Here is a 22,450-nt window from a genome sequence, read left to right as displayed (position 1 = left end):
AATGTATAGTAAGACAAGCACTAGTCTTGTGTAACCATAGATGAGGCTATTGATATTTAGTCATGCATGTTTTTATGATGCTTCATTTTATTTCCTTGGGTTTACTGTAATATATTTGATTTTTAATGTTTAGTTCCAGCAGGCAACCGTTTGTATTGTTTGGCAGCCATTCAACTAAAGAAAACTTGAACTCTGGTAATTTTAATTTTCCATCTGAAGGACACTTAATTAGAAATACAGGCCTTGGAGGAAGCACCGCCAAGCACATGGTAAGATGATGTGGTTTTATTTTGTTTGTATTTATTTATTTATTTATTTATATATTCTGCCTTTCAGACACTTTACTAAATTAAATAGCAGAAATGGGCCATTGGTGCATTATGTGAGAAATTTAGCTTTAATTCCCAGACCAAGCGTTCTGCTAATGTCAAAGGCAAAAATTTGGTTAAGTTGTGGAGGCAGTGTTCACAGCTCCAGAGGAGAAAGCATTCAGAGTTCAAAGAGCAGATTTCTGTTGAGTTGAAAGCTCAGATAGGGAGAAATGTAAGTCACAACAGGAAAAAAACTCCTCAAATTGTAGACACCAAACACAATAAACGAAAGAAGAGAAATAGATGATTTCTTAGTGTATAGCAGATGGACTCAGAACAAATGGGTATAGTGTGCTCGTGCTAGCAGTTGGAGATGGATCTGACGTCAGCACGGGGTACATATACCCCCGCAGGAAGTGCAGCAACTCAGTAATTTCCATCTCCAAAGCAATTTGGAGCTACCTCACGCTCACTGAGCGTTTTCTTTTCCAAATTCTAACGACTAAATTCATAGAAGAATCCTACCTGAAGACGAGCCCCGCACTCCTGCAGTGATACCCTCGGGTCCCTCCCCCAGTTGAGTTTCCCGAGGTGATTTCTGTGGTCCCTCGGAGGTAAGAGCCTCGGTCCGGTGGCCGACTCGTGGCAGGGACCTAGCTCCCGAGTGAGAAGGGCTCGGGCGCGGCATAGAGGCAGCCTCGGTCCCGGTGAGGACTTGGCCCCAGAGCGAGACGAGTTCGGGTGCGGCCTAGAGGCAGCGGGTGCACTTCCTCGAGCACGGTGGTGACGGTAATCACCCTCTCCCCCCGCAGCCGGAGACCACCCGGGTCGCAGCCGGGAAGCGCCGAAGACAAGGTAAGGCATACATCTTTACTTGTGGGTCTCCGAGGAAGTGAGGATTAGCGGGGTCTGCCTACGTGGCAGCCCACCAAGGAGGTCGCCATTTTACCTGCCTGCTCGCCGTAACCATCTGCCCTGGTTCGTCGCCTCGCTCTAGCGCTCAAGCCAGACTTGAGCGCACAGGCGACGGGCGCATATATTGGGGGCCCGAAGATAATTGGGTGCATATTTGATAGGGGCGCCCATTGAAGACACCTTGATTCACATTGATAGAGCCGCACGTTGCTAGGCGCACGTTGCTAAAGTGCCCGTGGATGGGCGCCCGTGGATGGGCGCACAGCTTTCGCGCATATTACAAGGCGCATACTCCGGCTGGGAGCACACCGCATAGTGATATCAGTCGAGATGGAGCGTAGGAGAGCCCATGCGTCCGCAGAGCCGGCACCTCCAGAATCAGGCATAAGAGCTCTAGGCCTCTGCTCAGCATGCCACCTCAGAGCTACACAGAGCGAGGAAGCAGACTCCCTATGTGCCCAATGTGAGGAGGCCCTGGGAGTTCCAGGCCAGGGCCGGTCCCAGCCCGGCGTACTTGCCAATTCCTCAGGGAACACCCCAGACCCAGCAGGCAGCGGTGAGCAGCCAGGGAACCCGAGAGACCTGGTGCCCCTAAGGCTAGAACCTGCTTCGCTCTCCTGGGTGGAATTATTCAAGGGGATTCATGCCTTTGTCAAGATGCAGTCTGATCCCCGAACGGACCCATACGTACCGGAGGATCCCGCCCCTGGACCCTCAAGACCTAGGCACGGCCACTCTCCTCCCGGAAGCCCCTCAGATTGTTCTGAGGAAGAGGGCGAGCCCCCTGAGGAGGGAGAGCTTCCCTCGGGGATAGAACCGTATGGAACCATGAGACGCTTCTTTCTTAGAGGATCTCCCAGACCTGGTCTCTCAATGCCTGTCGGAGCTGGCTATCCCGGGCCAAGGCACCCCAGGGGAACCTAGAATGAACCCTCTGCTAGAGGGCCTGCGCCAAATGGCTCACCATTTTCCCCTCCTACAAGCAGCACAGCAGCTAATCGATCTGGAATGGAATGCGCCGGAGGCCTCATTCAAAGGGGGTCGGGCCTTATCTGGCATGTACCCCCTGGACCGGGCAACCAAGGAGCTGCTGGCGTGCCCTAAGGTAGACGCCATAGTTTGCGCAATTGTGAAGCACACCACCATTCCGGTGGAGGGGGGGGCGGCCCTCAAGGATGCACATGACCGGCGCATGGACGCCATTCTGAAACAAGCCTTTGAGGTGGCAGCCATGTCCCTACGAATTGCGACTTGCTGCACCATGGTGACGCGTTCCTGTTTATCTCAAGCTAGGAACAACACCCTGGGAGAAGAAATGGAATCAGCTCTCTCGTTCCTCACTGATGCAGCTTCCAACCTAGTCTGTACGGCAGCCCAAGGGAGTGTCGTCATCAGTAGCAGCCAGGAGACAGCTCTGGCTACGAAATTGGTCGGCCGACTCCTCCTCCAAGACACGCCTTACAAGAATGCCCTTTAAGGGATCCCTCCTGTTCGGCAGCGACCTCGAGAAACTGGCCAATAAATGGGGCGCCTCTCCATTACCCTGTCTACCAGAAGACAGGTCAAGGAGGAGCCAGCGCCATTTTCCTAGGACATCCAGAGGCAGAAGCTCTCAGTGCTTCAGCCCTTACAGGGCTCGCTACCAAGCACCTCGTTCTCAGACCAGGAACCAGTCCTTTCGGACCAAGCACAACAAGAGGAGAACCGGCTCGGGTTCGGGTCCCGGCCGCACCCCTCAATGAGAATCAGCCGACCCATCTGGGGGAAGAAGCCATAGGGGCAGGCTAACCCTATTCTACCGCAGGTGGGTCGAGATTACCTCGGACCAGTGGGTCCTCGCCATCATCTGAGAAGGGTATTACCTGGACTTTCTTCGGCTTCCTCAGGACAAGTTTGTGGAATCTCCTTGTCCACCCCTCAAGAGGGCGGCACTGGAAGCTACCTTGCGGAGGCTCCTGTCCCTAAATGCCATAATCCCAGTGCCTGCATGGGAGACAAATTCTGGGCATTATTCCATTTATTTCATAGTACCCAAGAAAGAGGGCACTTTCAGGCCCGTCCTGGACCTCAAGTCAGTCAACCGGCACCTACGGGTCCCCAGCTTTCGAATGGAAACTCTGCGGTCAGTCAAAAGTGCAATACAGCCAGGGGAGTTTCTCACATCCCTGGATCTGTCAGAGGCGTACTTGCATATCCCAATCCATCGGTATCACCAGCGCTATTTACGCTTCAAAGTCCTGAGCCAACACTTCCAGTTCCGAGCTTTACCCTTCGGGTTAGCCACCGCGCCGCGGACCTTTACCAAGGTCATAGTAGTAGTGGCAGCGTCACTCAGGAAGGAAGGAATTCTCGTCCATCCCTACCTAGACGATTGGCTGATCAGGGCAAAGTCACCGGAGGAGAGCCACCAGGCAACCAACAGAGTTGTATCTCTTCTAGAAAGCCTAGGATGGGTAGTCAACACAAACAAGAGTTCCCTACAGCCTAATCAGTCGCTGGAATACCTAGGAGTCCGATTTGACACCCAGGGAGACAAGGTCAGCCTGACCTCCAAGAGGAGATCAAAACTCTGGAATCGTCTGCGGACCCTGCTGAGCGCCACCCGGCCCACAGCTTGGGATTACCTACAGGTCCTTGGCCTCATGGCATCCACTCTGGAGGTGGTACCATGGGCGCGGGCTCATATGAGACCATTACAACGTGCCCTCCTATCTCGGTGGAGCCCACGATCACAGAACTACACCATACACCTACTTCTACCAGCCAGAGTGCGGAATCAGCTACGGTGGTGGTTGCAGCCCGGCCACACGAGCCGGGGGTCAAAAATGTCCTCCCCAACCTGGACTCTGCTCACTACAGATGCCAGCCTGAACGGATGGAGAGCACACTGCGAAGAACTAACCGCCCAAGGGCGGTGGAACAAAGAAGAGTCGGGGTGGAACATCAACAGACTAGAGACACGGGCAGTCAGGCTAGCCTGCCTACAATTTGCCCACAGACTTCGAAACAGAGCAGTCAGTGATGTCGGACAACGCCACCACGGTGGCATACATCAACCGACAGGGCGGAATCAGAAGCCGACAGGTATCCTTAGAAATAGCCCCCCTGATGGCGTGGGCGGAGGCAAATCTCCAGGACATCTCCGCCGTCCACATCGCCGGGAAGGACAACACCATGGCAGACTTCCTCAGCAGAGAAAGCCTAAACCCGGGGGAATGGCAGCTGTCGCCCCCAGCTTTCCAGATGATTGTGGATCAGTGGGGGACTCTGGGCATGGACCTACTAGCGGACAGGTCCAACGCTCAAGTACCCAGATACTTCAGTCGCAGGCGAGATCCTCTCTCCCACGGGTTCGACGCCCTGGTACAGCCATGGCCTCAAGGGATCCTGCTTTATGCCTTTCCTCCATGGCCCCTGCTGGGGCGCCATTATACACAGGATTCAGCGGTACAGAGGCCTAGTTCTTCTAGTGGCCCCGGACTGGCCAAGAAGATCCTGGTACGCAGACATGAGAAGACTACTGGCAGGGGATCCTCTACCCCTGCCTCCTCGCAGGGACCTGCTGCGGCAAGGTCCCATCCTCCACGAGGATCCAGCTCAATTCTCTCTTACGGTCTGGCCATTGAGAGAGCTCGACTGAAGAAAAGGGGATACTCGGCGTCGGTGATAGATACACTCCTCCGAGCACGCAAGTTCTCCATATCACTAACTTATATAAGGACCTGGAGAGTATTTGAAACCTGGTGCGAGATTCGTAGCACCAATTCGCATGCCGCCAAAATCCCCATCATTTTGGATTTCCTGCAGGATGGGCTTCAGAAGGGTCTATCCCTCAATTCAATCAAGGTTCAGGTGGCAGCGCTATCCTGCTACGGCCCCAGGAGTGACGGCAACAGCATCGCCACACACCCAGACGTTTCACGTTTCCTGAAAGGGGTCAAACACATTCGCCCGCCACTGAAGTGGCCAGTGCCCCTGTGGAACCTCAACCTAGTTTTGGAATTCCTAGCGGGACCCGCTTTTAGACCCCTCCGAGGCCTGTCCCTTCGTTTATTAACCTTGAAGATGGTGTTCTTGCTGGCCGTATGCTCAGCACGCCGCATCTCAGAGCTACAAGCACTGTCCTCTTGCGATCCGTTTCTCAGAATCACCCCAGGGGCTATCCATCTTCGCACGGTTCCTTCCTTCTTACCCAAAGTAGTCTCACACTTCCACCTCAACCAAACCATATCCTTGCCAACCACGGAAGGTTTGAAGAAGTCAGAAGAAGGTCGAAGACTGCGCCATCTCGACATCGGCAGGCTGCTGTCCAGATACCTGGAAATGTCGGAAGCAGTACGAAAGACGGGACCACCTGTTCGTCCTTCACAGCGGGAAGAAGCAAGGGGAAGCGGCCTCACGGGCAACCATTGCCCGCTGGATCAAAGAAGTTATCAAGGCGGCCTACGAAGAGGCGGGAAAACCACCACCTCTACTGGTCAAGGCTCATTCTACCAGAGCGCAGGCGGCCTCCTGGGCAGAAAATAGGATGCTGTCGCCGGCAGAGATATGTAAAGAGGCAACGTGGTCCTCCCTCCATACCTTCTCCAGATTGTACCGTCTGGACGTCCAGGCCAGGGAAGACACAGCATTTGCGAGGGCAATCCTAAATGGACCTCGGGCAGCCTCCCACCCAGTCCGGGAATAGCTTTTGTACATCCCATTTGTTCTGAGTCCATCTGCTACACGCTAGGAAATGGAGAGATTACTTACCTGATAATCTCATTTTCCTTAGTGTATGCAGATGGACTCAGCATCCTGCCCGGCTGCCGGTATACATGGGGATTCACCGACTCACGGTAAGCCATGTTTCCTTATATAGGGCATCCACCCTGCCGGGTGTCTACGCCTTCTGGTTGAGAACACTGGCGGTCTCCAGCTACTATCAATCGGTCAGGTTAATTATGTCATTTAATCGATCGGTCAGTCACACTTATATCCATAAAGCTTTTGCAAGGAAGATTACTGAGTAGCTGCACTTCCTGCGGGGGTATATGTACCCCGTGCTGACGTCAGATCCGTCTCCAACTGCTAGCACGAGCACACTATACCCATTTGTTCTGAGTCCATCTGCATACACTAAGGAAAATGAGATTATCAGGTAAGTAATCTCTCCATTATATTACGATATATGTATTCTTGGTATTGTAATACCTTTTACATGTAAACAGATCCCAGTCACATAATGTTTTTATAAAAATATTTTTATGATACCAGTGCAAAAATAAATTACATAAAGATACACAAATATTGTGTGTCAATTAGAATCATTGCCCTATGGCTTCCTATGGCCAGTGCAATTACTGAAAAGTTGTACTTTAAGAGATAGTCTGGCATGTTGAAAACCACTGCTGAAAGAAAATCTGCCATGGGCAATATTTTGATGATACCTGCAACAGAAAAAACATGTAGACAAAATTCAGTCCAAAAACATGATTTTAAAGTTCTCTGAGGACAATCACAAATGGGTACCACTGAAGGAGAAAAATGTTAGTGGTTTGGAAAAGTTCCCGTGTGAAAAGGTCATGTCTATCATGGATACCCATAATAGATATGTCTTTTTCCTTGGGGCTAACCACGATGTCCAAGAGTGTACTCTCTGAATGACTATGATCCCTGAGCTTTACCTGATGGAAATACACTTTGGTTATCATAAATCTGGCCTATCAGTTTTGGTATCAAAGGCATTGACTTTGAGGGAGCCAGGGGCTGCACTGATCACTGATGGTGCATTAATATTGAAGGAGAGGAGGCCATCGATCACCTTTGATATCGAGCACCAGACATAGTCAGAAGGCAAGCTTCCTCCCACCCGAAGAGAGCAAAAGGTTCCACTGCTTTAGTACTAGCATCGTGAGCTCTGACATGCATCGGGAAAGGCTGAAAATTATTAGCATCAGTCTCCATTGATGCATTGTGCTGTGAGCAGAGACATTCTGGTGGCAGCCTTGAATCGCCGAAGAAGTCCTGTGAGGAGGAGAGCTCATTCTCTTTGCATTCTGGGAATCACATCTGTCTAAGAGGGTCCAGGTGTCAGCCACCAATATACTTCTGGTATCCCGGAAAGATGTGGCCTTTCCTTTTGTTTCCCAGGTTATATTGGCTTCGGCAATTATTGAGGAGCTGGATAGGAAGATCCAGTAGGCCCTATATTATAAGATGCAAAGCATCTGTGCACAGGTGTCTCTAAAGACAGATATCCAGTCCTTGCTGGGATCCCTCTAGATACTTGGCAGAAGAGCCCCCTGGGGAGAAACTGAATTAGTGAACCACCACACTGATGTTAATCTCATGTACAAGGGAGAAAACTTCACCTAGATGCAGGTGTTTATCAGGGTCTAGGCCCCAACAAACAAGTACCTCCTTCTCTGTCTTCTAGCCAGGTGAGGTCCATCCAGATCCACACTCCTGATATACCACTTGGTTTCAGATTCAGAATATTCCTGGGTATATGGTTTGGACCCGAGTACTTCTCTGATCATGAGGGGTCAGTTGGTCTCCCCTCGGACCAGTCTTCTCCACAGGAAAGGAGATGATCTCCTCTGGATAATTTCTCCTTCGCTAATTTTTGTCAAGAGAATGATGGAGGACATTAAACTTGCATTGCGAAAAGAGGAGGAGTCCAGGGCCAAGATTGTTGACATCCTCCAGTTTGTGAAACATCCAAAGGATAACATGGTTGTGCTCATTCTTGAGATCTTTCAGGGACAGTCCCCTCTCTGTGGCTTCAGTTAATAAGGAGGAGTCTTGAACGTCGGTCTAGTAAAAATATGTAAATAAATGAATTAATATTGTGTTGAAAAGGAATCCAAGATTTCAGAAGTAGCAGCTACCTCACCAATCAGTGGTAGTCAAATACCCACATTCAAGAAGGTTAAGAAATCTAGAGCTCATTCCTTGGTACCTCTGGGGAGGAATTCTCCTACTCTGGACTTGCTTAGGAGAGAGGTTTTTTCAGGGAACTATGCACATTGACAACATATCCTACTAGTCTTTCATGAGCAAGTATATGCAGCGCATACTGAAGAGCATGAAGGAGATGGCAGAGCATCTTCCTCAGAAGTTGCTGGTAGACTGGGGTATGTAGCAGAACCCGTTGTCCTAACTGTAGCTTCTTCCCTAATGTATCTGGCCTGCCACGGATGTCCTTTAGCAGTCTTCCTGACATCAATAGTGGCCTGATATTGTACATGTCAGCAACTCATTACAGTCTTTGTGTCTTTGGGCAGGCTGCAGGAGAACAGCAATGGTGGGAAGTGGGTGTTATCATCTCCAAAAGGTGCCTGAGAAGGCAGGAAATTAAGTAATCCATGGGGGTGGAGCTTAGACAGTGATCACAGGAAGAATCACAGCAGAAGTCACAGAAGGCTAGAAAAGGCTCCCAAATCCTATGCTGTGTTGAAGCTTGACAGGCATTTTTACCAAGATGGAATACTTGAGAGCATGTTTTCCACTGCTGGTACTGCGTTGGTCCTCTCAGAAAACATCAGAAGCAGTGTGTGTTCATTTTTAATGTTGCTTTTTTAGGAACCCCTTCCAAGTGCAAATGAGAGCCAGTAATGAGGCCACTGTTATACAATGTTTGTTTGCCTACTCCTGGTATGGACTGTGGAAAACAGATCTAGTCAACTTTTGATGTTTTCAAGACAGCATTGAAAGTCTTTGCAGTGGATATTGGCACCAGCAGACTTGTCTGGCTGCAGACCTGCGACCTTCAACAGGAAAGGCATACTGACATGCCTTGTAGGGGGGAGAATCTCTTTGGAGATGAGATTAAGGAAGACGTGGTTCAGGTAAAGGATCACTGCACATAACTTCAGACTCTGCACTGCCACTCCAGAACCAACCTCCTCAACCAGAAGGTATCTGAATAGGGCACTGGCACACTTCTATCAGCCAAGAAGATGTTTATCTCCAGCTCCTCAGTCCTATCAGCAATAGGGTTCTTATGCTTATCCTAGATAGCAGAGGACTTTAAAGCCTGGGGCAAGGTTTTGACTGGATTGGGGTGAGTCTAGCCAGCATGATCTATGACAGAGGATCTTACTGTCAGAAGAGGCTGAGGTTTTGCGTAAACTGTTGGCCCAGAATAACTTCGGACACTTGGGGTCCTCTGCATAGTTCAGTGAGGATACAGATTGCGCTTATTGGGGGTCTCACCAAATCACGCACCAAACCCACTTGGTTGGTGTCTAAGCATCAGGAATTGCTGCAAAAGGAGCTCTCCTCCCTCATAGAGGCCAATGTGGTCAAGCCCATTCCAGTTGAGGAAATAGGGCTGGGATTTTGCTCAAAGTATTTCCTGATCCCAAAGAAAACAGGGGGACTCAATCTCATCCTAGATCTGATGGCTTTGGACAAGTTCCAGATGAGAGAAGTTCCAAGTGATTTTCTTCGTGATTACCTTTCTACTAAAAGAAAATTGGCTGTGCTCTCTAGATATGAATGGGATGCTTACATCCACATTGATAAAAAAAAAAAAAGGAAAAATAATCCCCTTCAAATCTAAAGGAATCAATATTATTGTGAGAGAAACTGCTTAAATTTGCCTCAATCAATATATAAAGTAGTAAACAATGGTTGTTTTATACTTTCACTATCTGTGGTACCAACCAGGTTACTTAGTGATTAACGATTGTAATCATTAACTAACCACCAACCACTTTTTTTTTTTTAAATAATCACAGTACCACAAAAACATCACAAAAAAAAGTTTTAAAGACATTTTTATACACTTAAAATTGACTATAGACGTCTTCAAATAAAATTCACTGAGAAGCCGGATGTTAAAATGCCACTCTGAAACGGTTCTCCAAAAAAGTGACTGGATCGAGCATCGCACTGGGGTAGATTTTAAAAAGCATTTACTCGAGCAAAACTGGTTTTTGCTCGAGTAAATACACTTTACTCAAGTAAGTGGGCTTTTCAAAATTGCTACAATATATGCCATTGAATTGTCCATAGGATTTACTCAAGTAAGTGCACTTTACTCGAGTAAATAGCTTTTGAAAATTGCTACGATAGTATGTCACATTTACATGCGTAACTCCTTTGAAAATGACCCCCACAGTGTATTATTGTCTGATACAATTTAAGAACAAGTGTGTTAAATATCTGGGATTGTGTATAATACACAATGTGATGTTTGATCCAGTCACTATTTTTGGAGAACAGTTTTGGCATAGCGATTTAACAACCAGCTTATCAATGAATATTATTTGTATAAAAATGTCTTAAATGTGTTTTTTTGTGGTACTGTGATTATTAAAAAAAATAAAAAAGGTGGTTAGTTAATGATTACAATCTTTAATCACTAGGTAACCTGGTTGGTACCATATATAAAACAACCACTTTAAGCTGTTTTTTCCACAATAGCATTGATTCCTTTGGTTTTGAAGAAGGTTCTTTTTCCTTTTTTACCATTGTGCTGTTTACCCACTAAGTGGAGTTGTTTTTCTATTTTGGAATGTTAGATCCACATTGAGGCATTTCCAGGTCACAGAAAGTATCTCAGATTTGTAGTAGGGAACCATCATCTCCCATCTTGCATATTGTCCTTTGGGCTGGCATTTGCACCATGTGTATTCACAAAATGTCTTGTGATTGTGCATCTATGCAGATTGGGGCTTCATGTGCTTCTCTATCTGGAATATTGGCTGGTCAAGAGCTCATCTCAAAAACAGTACTACAGAATCAATGAGAAAATCCATTTGGGTTGTTAAGGTTCATCATAAGCTACCCCAAGTCTCACTTGAGCCAGTCATTTCATTTGGAATTTATAGGAGCGCTGCTAGACACAACTTGGGTGAGAGCCTTCCCACCACAAGAGAGTATTACCATATTGATATACAAAGTGGAGAGGATAAGAACAAGTTAGCAGGCATCAGCATGAGATATGCTGATGTGGTTGGGTCTTATGAGACCAATGGACCCTCGGGTTGCACTCAAGATCTTCAGGATAGCATTTGTATTATCCGTCCTCTGAAGGATGCTCTGTCCTGGTGCTTGAATCATTATAATCTGGCCAGGGGAGTACTCTTCCAAATTCTTCCTTGCAAATTGTCCTAACCATTAATGCATCCAGTCTGGGCTGCACTCAGGATCTTTGGTCTGCTCAGGGAAAAATTCATCAGATAAACTTTCTATCGCTAAGGGCAATAGAGTATGCTTGAAAGCTTTCAGGGATCAGTTTTCCAGAAAAGTTATTCTTGTCCAGACAAACAGTCAAGTAGTGATGTTTTGCATCAGGAAACAGGGAGGAATGAGATTGCACAGCCTCTATCAGGGGACTATCCAGATGTGGGCTTGATCCTCGGCTGCACATCTGGCAGGTGAGGAGAATATCCTGGCAGAGAGACTGAGTTGGTCCTTGCCTCCACAAGTTGGACAGGGTTGGTTGAGGAAGGGTAGGAAGGTGGTAGCAACCAGATAATTTACACGTGGGACACATTCTTGATAGATACAGTTGCATTTCCTCTGAACAGAAAGGTCCCACTCTTCTGCAAAATGGGGACTTAAGGCAAACTAACCTTAGATGCCTTTGCCCTGAATTGGAGTCAGTGTCTTCTGTTCATGTGTCCGTCAATTTCTCTAGTGACAAAGACCTTATAGAAACTCGGAAAAGTTTCTCATAACTCCCTATTGGAGGAGATAGATTTGATTTCCACTATTGCAGGAGATGTGCATCAGGAATCCAGTCAGCCTGGGGAATTCCCAAACTTTCATTACTCAAGATTGAGGGTTGTTGCGCCATCTCAATATTGGGTTCTTGGCCCTCACAGCCTGGACGGTGAGAGATGGCTCTGCTTCCCCTGGATCTTCTTGAGGATGCGTTCCATATTCTTCTGGCTTGCGAAAAGGATTTCATGAGGAACGCCTCCTGATTAAAAAGTGAAGGTTTACCTATTAGTGTGAGAAAAAGGCCCTAGATCATTTTTATTGCTCCACACAGATACTGCTTGATTACTTTCTATATCTTTGAGAGAGTCAGGTATTAAGACTAGTTCAGTTAGGGATCACCTCAGTGCAATTGGCACTTACCACCACCATGCAGAAAGTAAAACCCATCTCTGTATAACCTTTAGTTGGTTGTTTCATGTGGGGGTGTGCTTCACCTGAAACCTCCCATCAAGCCTCCTGCTGTGTCATGGGACTTCAATGTGGTATTGATCTAGTTGATAAAAGCTTCCTTTGAGCCTACAGACTCCTGTAAAATGAAGCATCTAAACTGAAAGGTTAGATGTTTGGTGGTAGTCATTTTGGCTCACAGAGTCATGAGCTCCAGGTCCTAGTACTTATTTGCTTTATACCAAGGTTTTGACAATAGAGTGATTCTGTCCATGCATCCTAAGTGTCAAAGCTATGGTAGCATTGGTAGCCTACCTGTGAGAGGAAATTTGCAAGGCTGTGGAGTTCCCCCCCAATACATTCACATCACACTATTGTTTGGGCAAGAACTCCCAACATGACAGATTTGGCCAGTCTATCTGAGGTGTAGGTCCTAGCTTTATCTCCCCTCCCACCCGAACTGCTGTGGGATCTGTTTTATTTTCAGGTTGCCTATATTAAAAAAAACAAAAAAACAAAACAACAAAAAAACCTACCCCTTTCAAAATGCAAAAATAGCCTGTTGCTAACAAAAATAGTTTGTCCATTAGAACTGTTTCGGGTTTGGGGCAGTTTGTAGCTAGGACTTCCTCGTGTGTCAAGACTGCATCCTGCTTACCTGTAACAGGTGTTCTTAGAGGACAGCATGATATCAGTCTGCACAAAACTCACCCTCTTCCCCTTAGAATTGGTTCTTCATGTCAAAGGTAAATTATGAACTGGAAGAGGAGTCTTAAGTGGATGTGTGGAGGTAGTGCATACTTCAGATACCCAATAGGGAATACTGGAAGTGCCAAGCTCCATTTGATGATATTACTCGTGTGAGGATAGATATCCTGCTGTCCTCTGAGAACAGCTTTTAAAGAAACAATTCTGCTTTCTTTTGTGGCATTATGTTGCTTATTTTCTTGTTGAAAGCAACCATTAACAAGGGAGTCCCACTTCTGTAATCTAGTGAACCAGTTTATGTATAACAGGTATTATCTGCTATTAAGTTCACTTAGAGAATAGCCACTGCCATTAGCAATGGTTACATGGAATAGACTTAGTTTTTGGGTACTTGCCAGGTTCTTATGTCCTGGATTGGCCACTGTTGGAAACAGGATGCTGGGCTTGATGGACCCTTGGTCTGACCCAGTATGGCATTTTCTTATGTTCTTAGGTATGTTTTGAAGACAGTTCATTTGTCACACATTCTCTCCCTCCTCTTTTGATAAGTGACCCAGCACCATACAAGAAAGTTGAAATTGAGGCCGATGCAATAAGACATGTGTAAAAATGTGCATCCAAACTGGGCACCTGTTTTTTTTTTTTTGTTTTTGTGTTTTTTTTTTTAAACGCACGCACATCCACCTCTCTTGGGTTGCCCGTTGCTATGTTTAAATGAGCTGGTGCATTAAAAGGGTCACACTAGGGAAAAATTGTGTGTCCCTAGCGCCTAGGAGAGGTGGCTGTGGGCTTATTGCTTTGGGTGCTCAGTACAAGCCCCATAGAGAACACTACAAACTAAAGAATTAATGAAATGTATCCATTATTAAAAAAAACAAACAAAAAAAACTTTTCTAGACGCACAATATACACGCACAGTAGCAAAGGGCGAATTTGGCCTGGAGCGTGTATATTGTGTGTCCAGAAATTTGTTATTTTTATATAATGAATCCATTCCATTAATTTAGTGGATCTACTGTTCTCTGTGGTTCCTTCTCTGATTTTTGTTTAATAAACCTATCACGCGCGAATACCTTAACACCAGCTCTGCTGGTATTACATTTTTCGGGTAAAAAGTGTGCGCTGGTTGCCTGGGGACTTACTGTATCAGGGGTAATACCTAATAGCCTTCATCTGCATGGAATTTACATGTGACTAGCACTATTACTTACATGTTTGTTTGGGCGTGCATTTTGGAAGTGATAATCCTCTTATTGCATCAGGTGTTACTCTAGCGTGTCCAAAACACCTGTCCAACTGAGAGAGAACCTGTGCGCTAGGCTGGGTGCATTTTATTGCATCGGCCTTGTTTTGTTTAGAAGGACTAGTGCTTTTTGTTTAAATGTTACCGTGGTATAGATACCTTCAGAATATTGCCTGTAGCAGATTTTCCTTCAGCAGTATTTTTAAACATGCTGGACTCTCTTATAATGGTGTTTTAGCAATGATGCTGGCCACAGGGCATCATAGGGCAATGGTTCTACTACTAGTAGTATACTTTTGACACATGAGGTTTGTGCACTTAGTATAATTTTTTTAATGCCACCAGTATAAAAATATATTTTTCATAAAAATATTCAGACATGGCACTTCTGGATTATATAAAATAGCATGTTAGGAAACCATGAATACATATACTTTAATGTGCAGTATGGTCCTTTATAGCTGTGGATAAGATGCACTTTGGAATGTGAGCTACAGCAAATAAATACAGTAGGAAGAGAATACAGTAAACATATGACTCTTCACAGCAGGTAGGGATTTAGGGCTTTATTTACTAAAATGCATAACATGCTAATACAAATTAATGCGGATTGTTTAACTGTCCCTGTTAATCTTGGGGATGGGGGGGGCCTAGTTACTGATATGTTAATGCATTAGATATTTTAGTAAATGTTTCTTAATTAATCAGCAGAAGACTGAAATATAGCATATTTGTTTTTAAATATTTGAGAGTTCAGTATATGGATCGGTTAATGTTTAACCAGTAACATGTAAAAGACCAGGAGATACTTTAAAGCTTCAAAAAGGTATTCCTCTACCTTCTGTTCCATGAGTCCTCAACCTATAGGTATCTCCTCTCATCCAGCACATATGGAGGTATATCCTCTTATCCAGCACATATGGAGGCAGAGTTCTATATTTTCTCCTAGGACAAGCAGGATGGTAGTCCTCGCACATGGGTGACATTATCGGATGGAGCTCAGCATGGAAGACTTGTGTCTAGACACTTTGACTGGCACACTGAGCATGCTTAGCTTGACAGTATCCATATGGCCATGCAGGGACCTGTTCAGTCTCTCTTTATCCATGAAGCTTTTGCCTCGAGACTGTGGAGCTTGTGTTAAACATTTTGGAAAACTTTTATTCCTGTTTTTTGGGTCATGCTGGGTCCCTCAGTCTCCTGAGGTTAGTTATCAGGCATCGCAGTAAGTTTTTAAATTCTTCGTGTTCGATTCCCAATGGTGCAGCTTCCCGTTGGCTGCTGGTCATCGACCGCGCGCCGCATTCTTTTTACGATGGTGTCGTCCCCAGTGCCCCCGGACTATGTCCATCACAGTCCCCCATGAGGTCAGTATTTTGTGCCTGGGGGGGGGCATCACGACATCTGGGGTGGTGCTTTCTGTATCTAGATGACTCCTAAGGGCCATTGCACATGCCTTGACAAAATGGAAAAGTTGTTTGGAGCTAGAAAGTCTGAACCCTCGACTTTGGCATCTGGGGTGTTGACACCCAGGGGACATGAAGTCTCAGCAACCCCAGCTCCTGCGTTATCTTCCCCACTGCCAGGTTCTTAGGTGGAACTGGGCGCAGGAGATCGGGTCCGGATCCTTGCCGTCTCCCTTGGCTCTGGGGAAAGACCAGATCTAGCATCCAGGGAAAGCAAGAAAGTGTCACCATCTTCCCATAGCTCCAAGCTTGGGAAGACAATGGCACCAACCAAGCAGCCCCCAAAGCGGCCCCAGCCCAAGGAGGCATCACCCTCCATTGAGACTGAGGGCCCGAGGTTATCCCCACCAGTTCCACGGGTTTGGGCACCGATCCGAGGGGAATCTGGTTTAATCTTCTCATCCTCATGCTGTTCTATTGTCATCAGCATTTGAGGAGGAGTTGGAGCGCTGAGTGTGGTTGCCTACATTGCACTAAGCCAGCAACCCATTGGGGCTCGCCTCCTCCACTGGAGCAGACTCCATCAGTTCTCGCATCTTTGCTAGAGCGGCTGGATTTATTGTTCGGTGAGTTGCAGACACAGTCTCTCCCAGTGCCTCGGGTGCCCTTGATGCAGCAGGGGGCACCGGTGTGACCCTCACCAGTCGCTATTCCGGTGGTCGATTCCTCTGAGGGAGGACCATTGGGCTCGATGGTCCTGCTTCCATGGATGACCCCTTGGGCGGCGTTACCCGTCCTGAGGCCTTTGGGATTGGTGTCTTTAGGTCCACAGATTCTCTCTGTGCCCGCGGGGTCTCTGGTACCAGCACCTATGCCTTTGGGGCTCCCAGTGCTTTCGGGTTATCAGCCTAGGGATGCAGTGGGGGCTCCCCCTCTAGTGTCCCCAGGCACTCTGAGTGAAGAGGATGCTTCTTACAGTCCTTTGAAGGATGAGGCTTTCCCGTCCTCTTCGGAGGACTTGAGGACTTGCCCTCTGAGCATTTTCCCCTGGAGGAGAGGTGTAGATCTCCGCCAGAAGACTTACTTTTGCCGGCTTTGTGAGGACTATGGCAGAATCAGTGTCATTCCAACTCTTGATTGAGAAGGGCTCCAGACGAGATGCTGGAAGTTCTCCAATTTGTGGATGCCCATGAGGAGGTGGTAGTACCAGTGCACATTATCTTTAAGGAGATGTTTGCCTGGCTGTGGGAGCATCCCATTTAGATCCTCCCCCCAGTAAACTGAAAGACTGACTTGGTGCAACCCACCATGGGGTTTGAACGCTGCCAGTTTCCTCACCAGTTGTTAGTGGTGGAATCAGCCTTGAAAAAGGCGAAGAGCTCATGGGACCCATGCTTTGGCTCCCCCAGGTCGTGATTAGAAATCCTGGATGCTCTAGGAAGGAAGGTCTTCCAAGGGTCCGTGCTGGCAGCCTAAATTGCATGTTACAAACTCTATATGAGCCAATACTCCAGGAACCTCAGGAAACGAGTTCAAGATCTCCCACAACAACTTCAGGAGCACTTCCTGAAGTGATTCAGCAGGGACTGGAGTGTGACAAACATGAGGTTAAATCCACTTATGATGTGTTTGAAATGGTGGTGAGGGTTATTGCGGCAGGATTAGGCACTCAGTATATGGCCTGGCTTCGGGCCTCGTATCTCCAGCCGGAAGGGCAGGAGTGTATCGCAGACCTGCCCTGTACTGGGGAAAATCTCTTTGGAGATAAAATCAAGGAAGCAGTGGCTCAGCTGAAGGAAATTATGAAACCCTCCAGCATCTGTCTGCCAGCACCTCAGATTCTCAGTCCTCTGGCAGGAAGTCCTCAAGACAGAGTTCGAGATGCCCCTTTTACTGCTCGAGTTAATACTATCTTCAAGTGGGTAGGGCGAGGTCTCAGCATGCTGTGCCTAGGACACGCATGCAGCAGCTGTGTGCTCCTCTACCACAGCCAGCCCTGTAGCAGTCTTGCCATGGGATTTTGATTGCTTTCGAGGGAGTTTAAGCCAGCAACCCGTGCCTGTGATGAATGATCTCCCAATCGGAGGCTGCCTGCAACTCTTTGCAGACAGTTTGCTCTCAGTCACTTTGGACCAATGGGTCCTGTCCGTTGTTTGCCGGGGTTACAGAATGAACTTTCGAAAGGGGCCCCCAAAATTTCCTCTGTGCTCCTCATAGGGGTTTTCAGTGAACCAACAAGTACTGTGAGTGGAACTCTACCCTCCTAACGGTTCGAGTTCCACCAAGCCAGTGGGACAGCGGGTTTTACTCCAGGTATTTCCTGATCCCCCAAGAAAACAGGAGGCCTCTGTCTTATCCTGGACCTGAGAGCTTTGATCAAATTCCTCAAAAGAGTAAACTTCAAATTGGTTTTGCTGGGCGTTCTAAACCCTCTTCTAAAGAGAGGGGCTGGCTTTGCTACCTTGATCTAAAGGACACCTGCGCTCACATTGCAATCTCTCGTAGCCATCGGAAGTACCTCCGATTTATGGTGGAAGAGGAGCACTTTCAATATTGGGTGCTACCCTTTGGCCTAGCATCCGCGACTCATGTCTTCATGTAGGTGCCTATCTCAGAAATCAGTGAGTGCAGGTCTTCCTTACCTGGACAATTGGCACTGCAGTCTCTCCAATCCACCATCTGGAGTTTGGAGGCCTTGGGATTCCTGATCAGCTACCCAAAGTCCCATCTTGTTCCATCCCTTCAGCTAGACTTCATTAGGGCCAGATTTGACACTGTTCAGGGCTGGGCATTTTTGCTCTGGGACCGAGCACTTACCTTAGTGTCTCTGGGGGAGGGGGAGGTCTCCCGGAGTCAACAGGCCTCTGTGCACAAGATGCTGTGTCTCTTGGCCACATGGCGACAGTTAATGTTATGTCCTTTGCCCAGGTACGCATGCACAGGGCACAGTGGACTTCCTGGTCGCAGAGGCACCAGGGCAACCAGGACCTTCATGCATGCATCACTGTCACCATGCCACTTCAGCAGTCCTTATCGTGTTGGGAAACCCAGTTCAGCTTAGAGGTGGGGGATACCTTTCCAGGTTCTTCTGTCTCAGTCATTCTCTCTATAGATGCCTCCCACCTGGGTTGGGGAGCCCAGTTTGCAGATCTCTGCACCCAGGGTCGCTGGTCCTCGCAGGAACAAATTCAGATAAATTTCCTGGAGCTCCATGCAGTCCGGTACGCTCTGACATTCTAGGATCACCTGGCTAACAAGGTAGTTCTGGTCCAGACCGACAGACAGGTGGTGATGTTGGTACCTGAACAAGCAGGGAGGCACAGGGTCGTTCCTCCTCTGTCAAGAGGCAGCCCAGATATTGTCTTGGGCTCTGTCCCAGGGCATCCTCCTTCGTGCCATGTACCTGCCAGGAACCGATAATGCGGCTGCAGAAATTCTGAGTCGCTTGTTCCGACCCTATGAATGGTCCGTAAAGTAGGAAGCTGCGGATCGTATCTTCCACCTCTGGGGGATCCCAGATCTGAATCTCTTTGCTTACCCTTGTGACAAGAAAGTAGAGCAGTTCTGCTCCCTGTTCAGGGGGGGGACGGCAAGCTGATGTCAGATGCCTTCACTCACCATTGGTTCTCCGGCCTTCTGTATGCGTACCTTCCACTTCCACTAGTGATGTAGACTCTTCTGAAGCTCCATCAGGACCAGGGAACCATGATCCTAATTACACCCTATTGGCCGAGGCAGATCTGGTTCCCGCTTCTACAAGACCTCTCCTTCCGGGCACCGATCAGTCCGGGCACCTCTCCAGACCTGATCACTCAAGATCAGGTCAGGCTGTGTCATCCCAACCCACGAGCATTCTCTCACAGCATGGATGTTGCATACCTTGAGCATCTTGGAAGAGGTGTCTCGAGTCCTGCTGAAGGCCAGAAATCCTTCCGCTAAGAGGTCTCATAACCTCAAATGGAAGAGTTTCTCGGCTTGGTGTGAAGGACATGGGTTCCACCTCAAAGCTTCTGGACTACCTGCTGCACCTCAGGTTGGTTTGAAGACCACCTCCGTGAGAGTCAACCTCAGAGCTATTGGGGCTTAACATCAAGAGGTCGATGGCTTGACTATCTCAATGCAGCCTCTTGTGGGACGCTTCATGCAAGGCCTACTTCAACTCAAGACTCCGATTTGGCCCCTGGTGGTATCCCAGGATCTCAGTGTGGTCTTAGCCCACTTCATGAGGGCCCTTTTTGAGTCCCTGCAGTCTTGTGACCTGAAGTATCTGTCCTGGAAGATCATCTTCTTAGTAGCGGTCACCTCTGCATGCAGGGTCGGTGAACTTCAGGCTTTGGTGTCATACTCACCTTATACAAACTTTTTTCATGATAAGATGTTTCTGCAAATGCACTCTAAGTTCCTGCCGAAGATGGTGACGGAATTCCATCTCAATCAGATTATCATCTTGCCCTCCTTTTTTCCAAAACCGCATTCACAGTAGAGTGAGTGGGCTCTGCATAAACTGGATTCCAATAGGGTCCTAGCCTTTTATCGGGAGCATACGGTAGGCCATAGGCAGTACACGCAACTCTTTTGTCTCTCTTAACAAAAACAGATCAGGATTTGCAGAATCTATGCAGACCTTATTGAACTGGCTAGCAGATTGTATTTCCTTCTGCTACATGCGCTTGGCGGCCATGTGAAGGCTCATTCTGCAAGAGCCATGGCAGCTTCGGTAGCCCACTTGCGTGTGGTGCCAGTGGCTGAGATCTACAAGGCTGCAATTTGGAGTTCACGCCACACTTTTGCCTCATATTACCGTCTGGACAAGGATGGCCAACGTGACAACAATTTGTCAGTCTGTCCTCCGCATTCTTTTTCAGCTGTGAAACCTAATTCTCCCTGCTTCGGGCCCTTTGTTCGGGTTCCGGCTATATCCCTTTATTATAGCAGCACAGGCTGTTGTGCACGTTGGCACCTGTTAAGTGCTGGCTATCTTATGAGTGGGAACAGCCTGTAGCTACACATTCAGCCATGTGCGAGGGCTACCATCCTGCTTGTCCTAGGAGAAAGCAGAGTTGCTTACCTGTAACAGATATTCTCCTAGGACAGCAGGATGTTAGTCCTCACATGACCTACCTGTCACCTTGTGGAGTTGGGTTTCCTAAGTTTATTTTATTTTTCATGAATTCTATAAGACTGAAGAGGGACCCCATGTGGCTGCGTGGATACTGGCATGCAGAGCATTGTCATTGTGCCAGTCAAAGTTTCCTGTGCTGGAAAGAAGAAATTGGCCTTAAAATAACAGAATTTTTTGTAAACCTCAAGAAAGGGGATTGACATGTCAAGGCCTTGCAGAATTAATTGTGACCAAAAAGATTGTTTAACAGGTTAAATCCTTAATAGTAGTTTCACTTAAAGGCTTAAAAGGAGATTTAGTTAATGCAAAACTAAATTTAAACTCTGATGAGGAAAAACAGATTTGACAGGAAGACGTATATGTTTCACACCACTTAAAAAATGGGAAATATCCCTATGGGAAGAAATTAAACTACCATTAATTAGCCCCTGAAAGCAAGAAATTGCAGTTATTTGAACTTTCAAAGTTTAAAGCTAAACCTTTATCCAAACCACACTGCAAAAGGGCGAGAATATCCCTTACTTGTGCAATCCATGGAGATAAATTCCTGCTCCTACAAAATTCCTCAAATATGCACTAAACTCTTATATAAGATAGAGAAGTGGAACGTTTTCTAGAGTGCAACATTGTATTGATCACTGAGGGCAAGTAATCTCTCTTTGCTAACCTTGCCCTTTCAGTAGCCAAGCCATAGGCAAGAATAGAGTTGGATCCTCCATCTCTGCAGGTCCCTTTTTTAGAAGACCCTTGACCTGTGGTAAGAGTAGAGGCTAATCTACTAATCTCTTCCAACCCTTTGAAAAGCATCTGTTGCATTGTTGTTTACTTCTCTGCGGCAACTGAAAAACCTCCTTACCTTATTGCTTTGATTGGAAGCCATTAGATCTAACTGATATGGCCTTCATTTCTGCAATATCTGCAAATATAACTCCTGACATAATTCCCATTCTCCAGGATCTATTAAGCTCTGACTTAGATAATCTGATAGAACATTGACATGGCCTGCTATGGGTTGAGCTGTCAACTGAAGCAGATGGTTCTTGGTTCAAGCAAACAAGAGTTCGGTGTCTCTTCCAAAACACCTTGACTGCATGTACCTCCCTGCTTGTTTATATATGAACTGCTGTTGCATTGTTGCATCAAACTCTCACTGCCTTTCCTTGAAGATGAGGCTAAAAATCAACAGAACCAGTCTGATAGCCCTGGTCTCTAGGTGATTTATTGACCATTGTGCCTCGCTCTGGCACCAGAGACTTTGAGCATAATGATCTTGTAATGTGCTCCCTTGCCTAACAGACTGGCATCCGTTGTCAGAAGCTCCCAGTCTGGGCTCTCTAAAGGCATTCCCTTCTTTAAATTTGGATAATGTGTCCATCATTTTAGAGAAACTCGAATCTCATTGGATAATGTAAGATGCACCTTGTAATCCTGAATCTGTGGATTCCATCTTGAAAGGATTGAAATCTGTAGAGGGCTCATCTAAGTTCTTGCCCAAGACACTAACACAAGAGTTGAAGCCCATGAATCTAAAAGCTGCAGGTAATGCCAAGCAGTTGGAGCTTGCTGAACTGAAGAACCTTTCACCTGGGCACAAAGCTTTGAAATTCTTTTCTTCGGAAGGTATACCATACCAGTTGCT

At 47.1% G+C, this 22,450-nt stretch overlaps 1 protein-coding gene across 1 annotated transcript in view; it reads left to right on the top strand.

Moving 5' to 3' along the window:
* C1H20orf194 (chromosome 1 C20orf194 homolog) overlaps positions 1–22,450 on the top strand; it is a 794,595-nt gene that overhangs the window by 185,619 nt on the left and 586,526 nt on the right. Inside the window, 1 exon segment of the mRNA XM_029594038.1 lies at positions 134–269. Coding sequence (XP_029449898.1) covers positions 134–269 — 136 coding nt within the window.

The sequence above is a fragment of the Rhinatrema bivittatum genome, chromosome 1 (genome assembly GCF_901001135.1).
Source record: "Rhinatrema bivittatum chromosome 1, aRhiBiv1.1, whole genome shotgun sequence".
NCBI lineage: Eukaryota > Metazoa > Chordata > Amphibia > Gymnophiona > Rhinatrematidae > Rhinatrema > Rhinatrema bivittatum.
The sequence above is the reverse complement of the archived record's forward strand: the minus strand, read 5'-3'. Positions and strand labels throughout refer to the sequence as shown.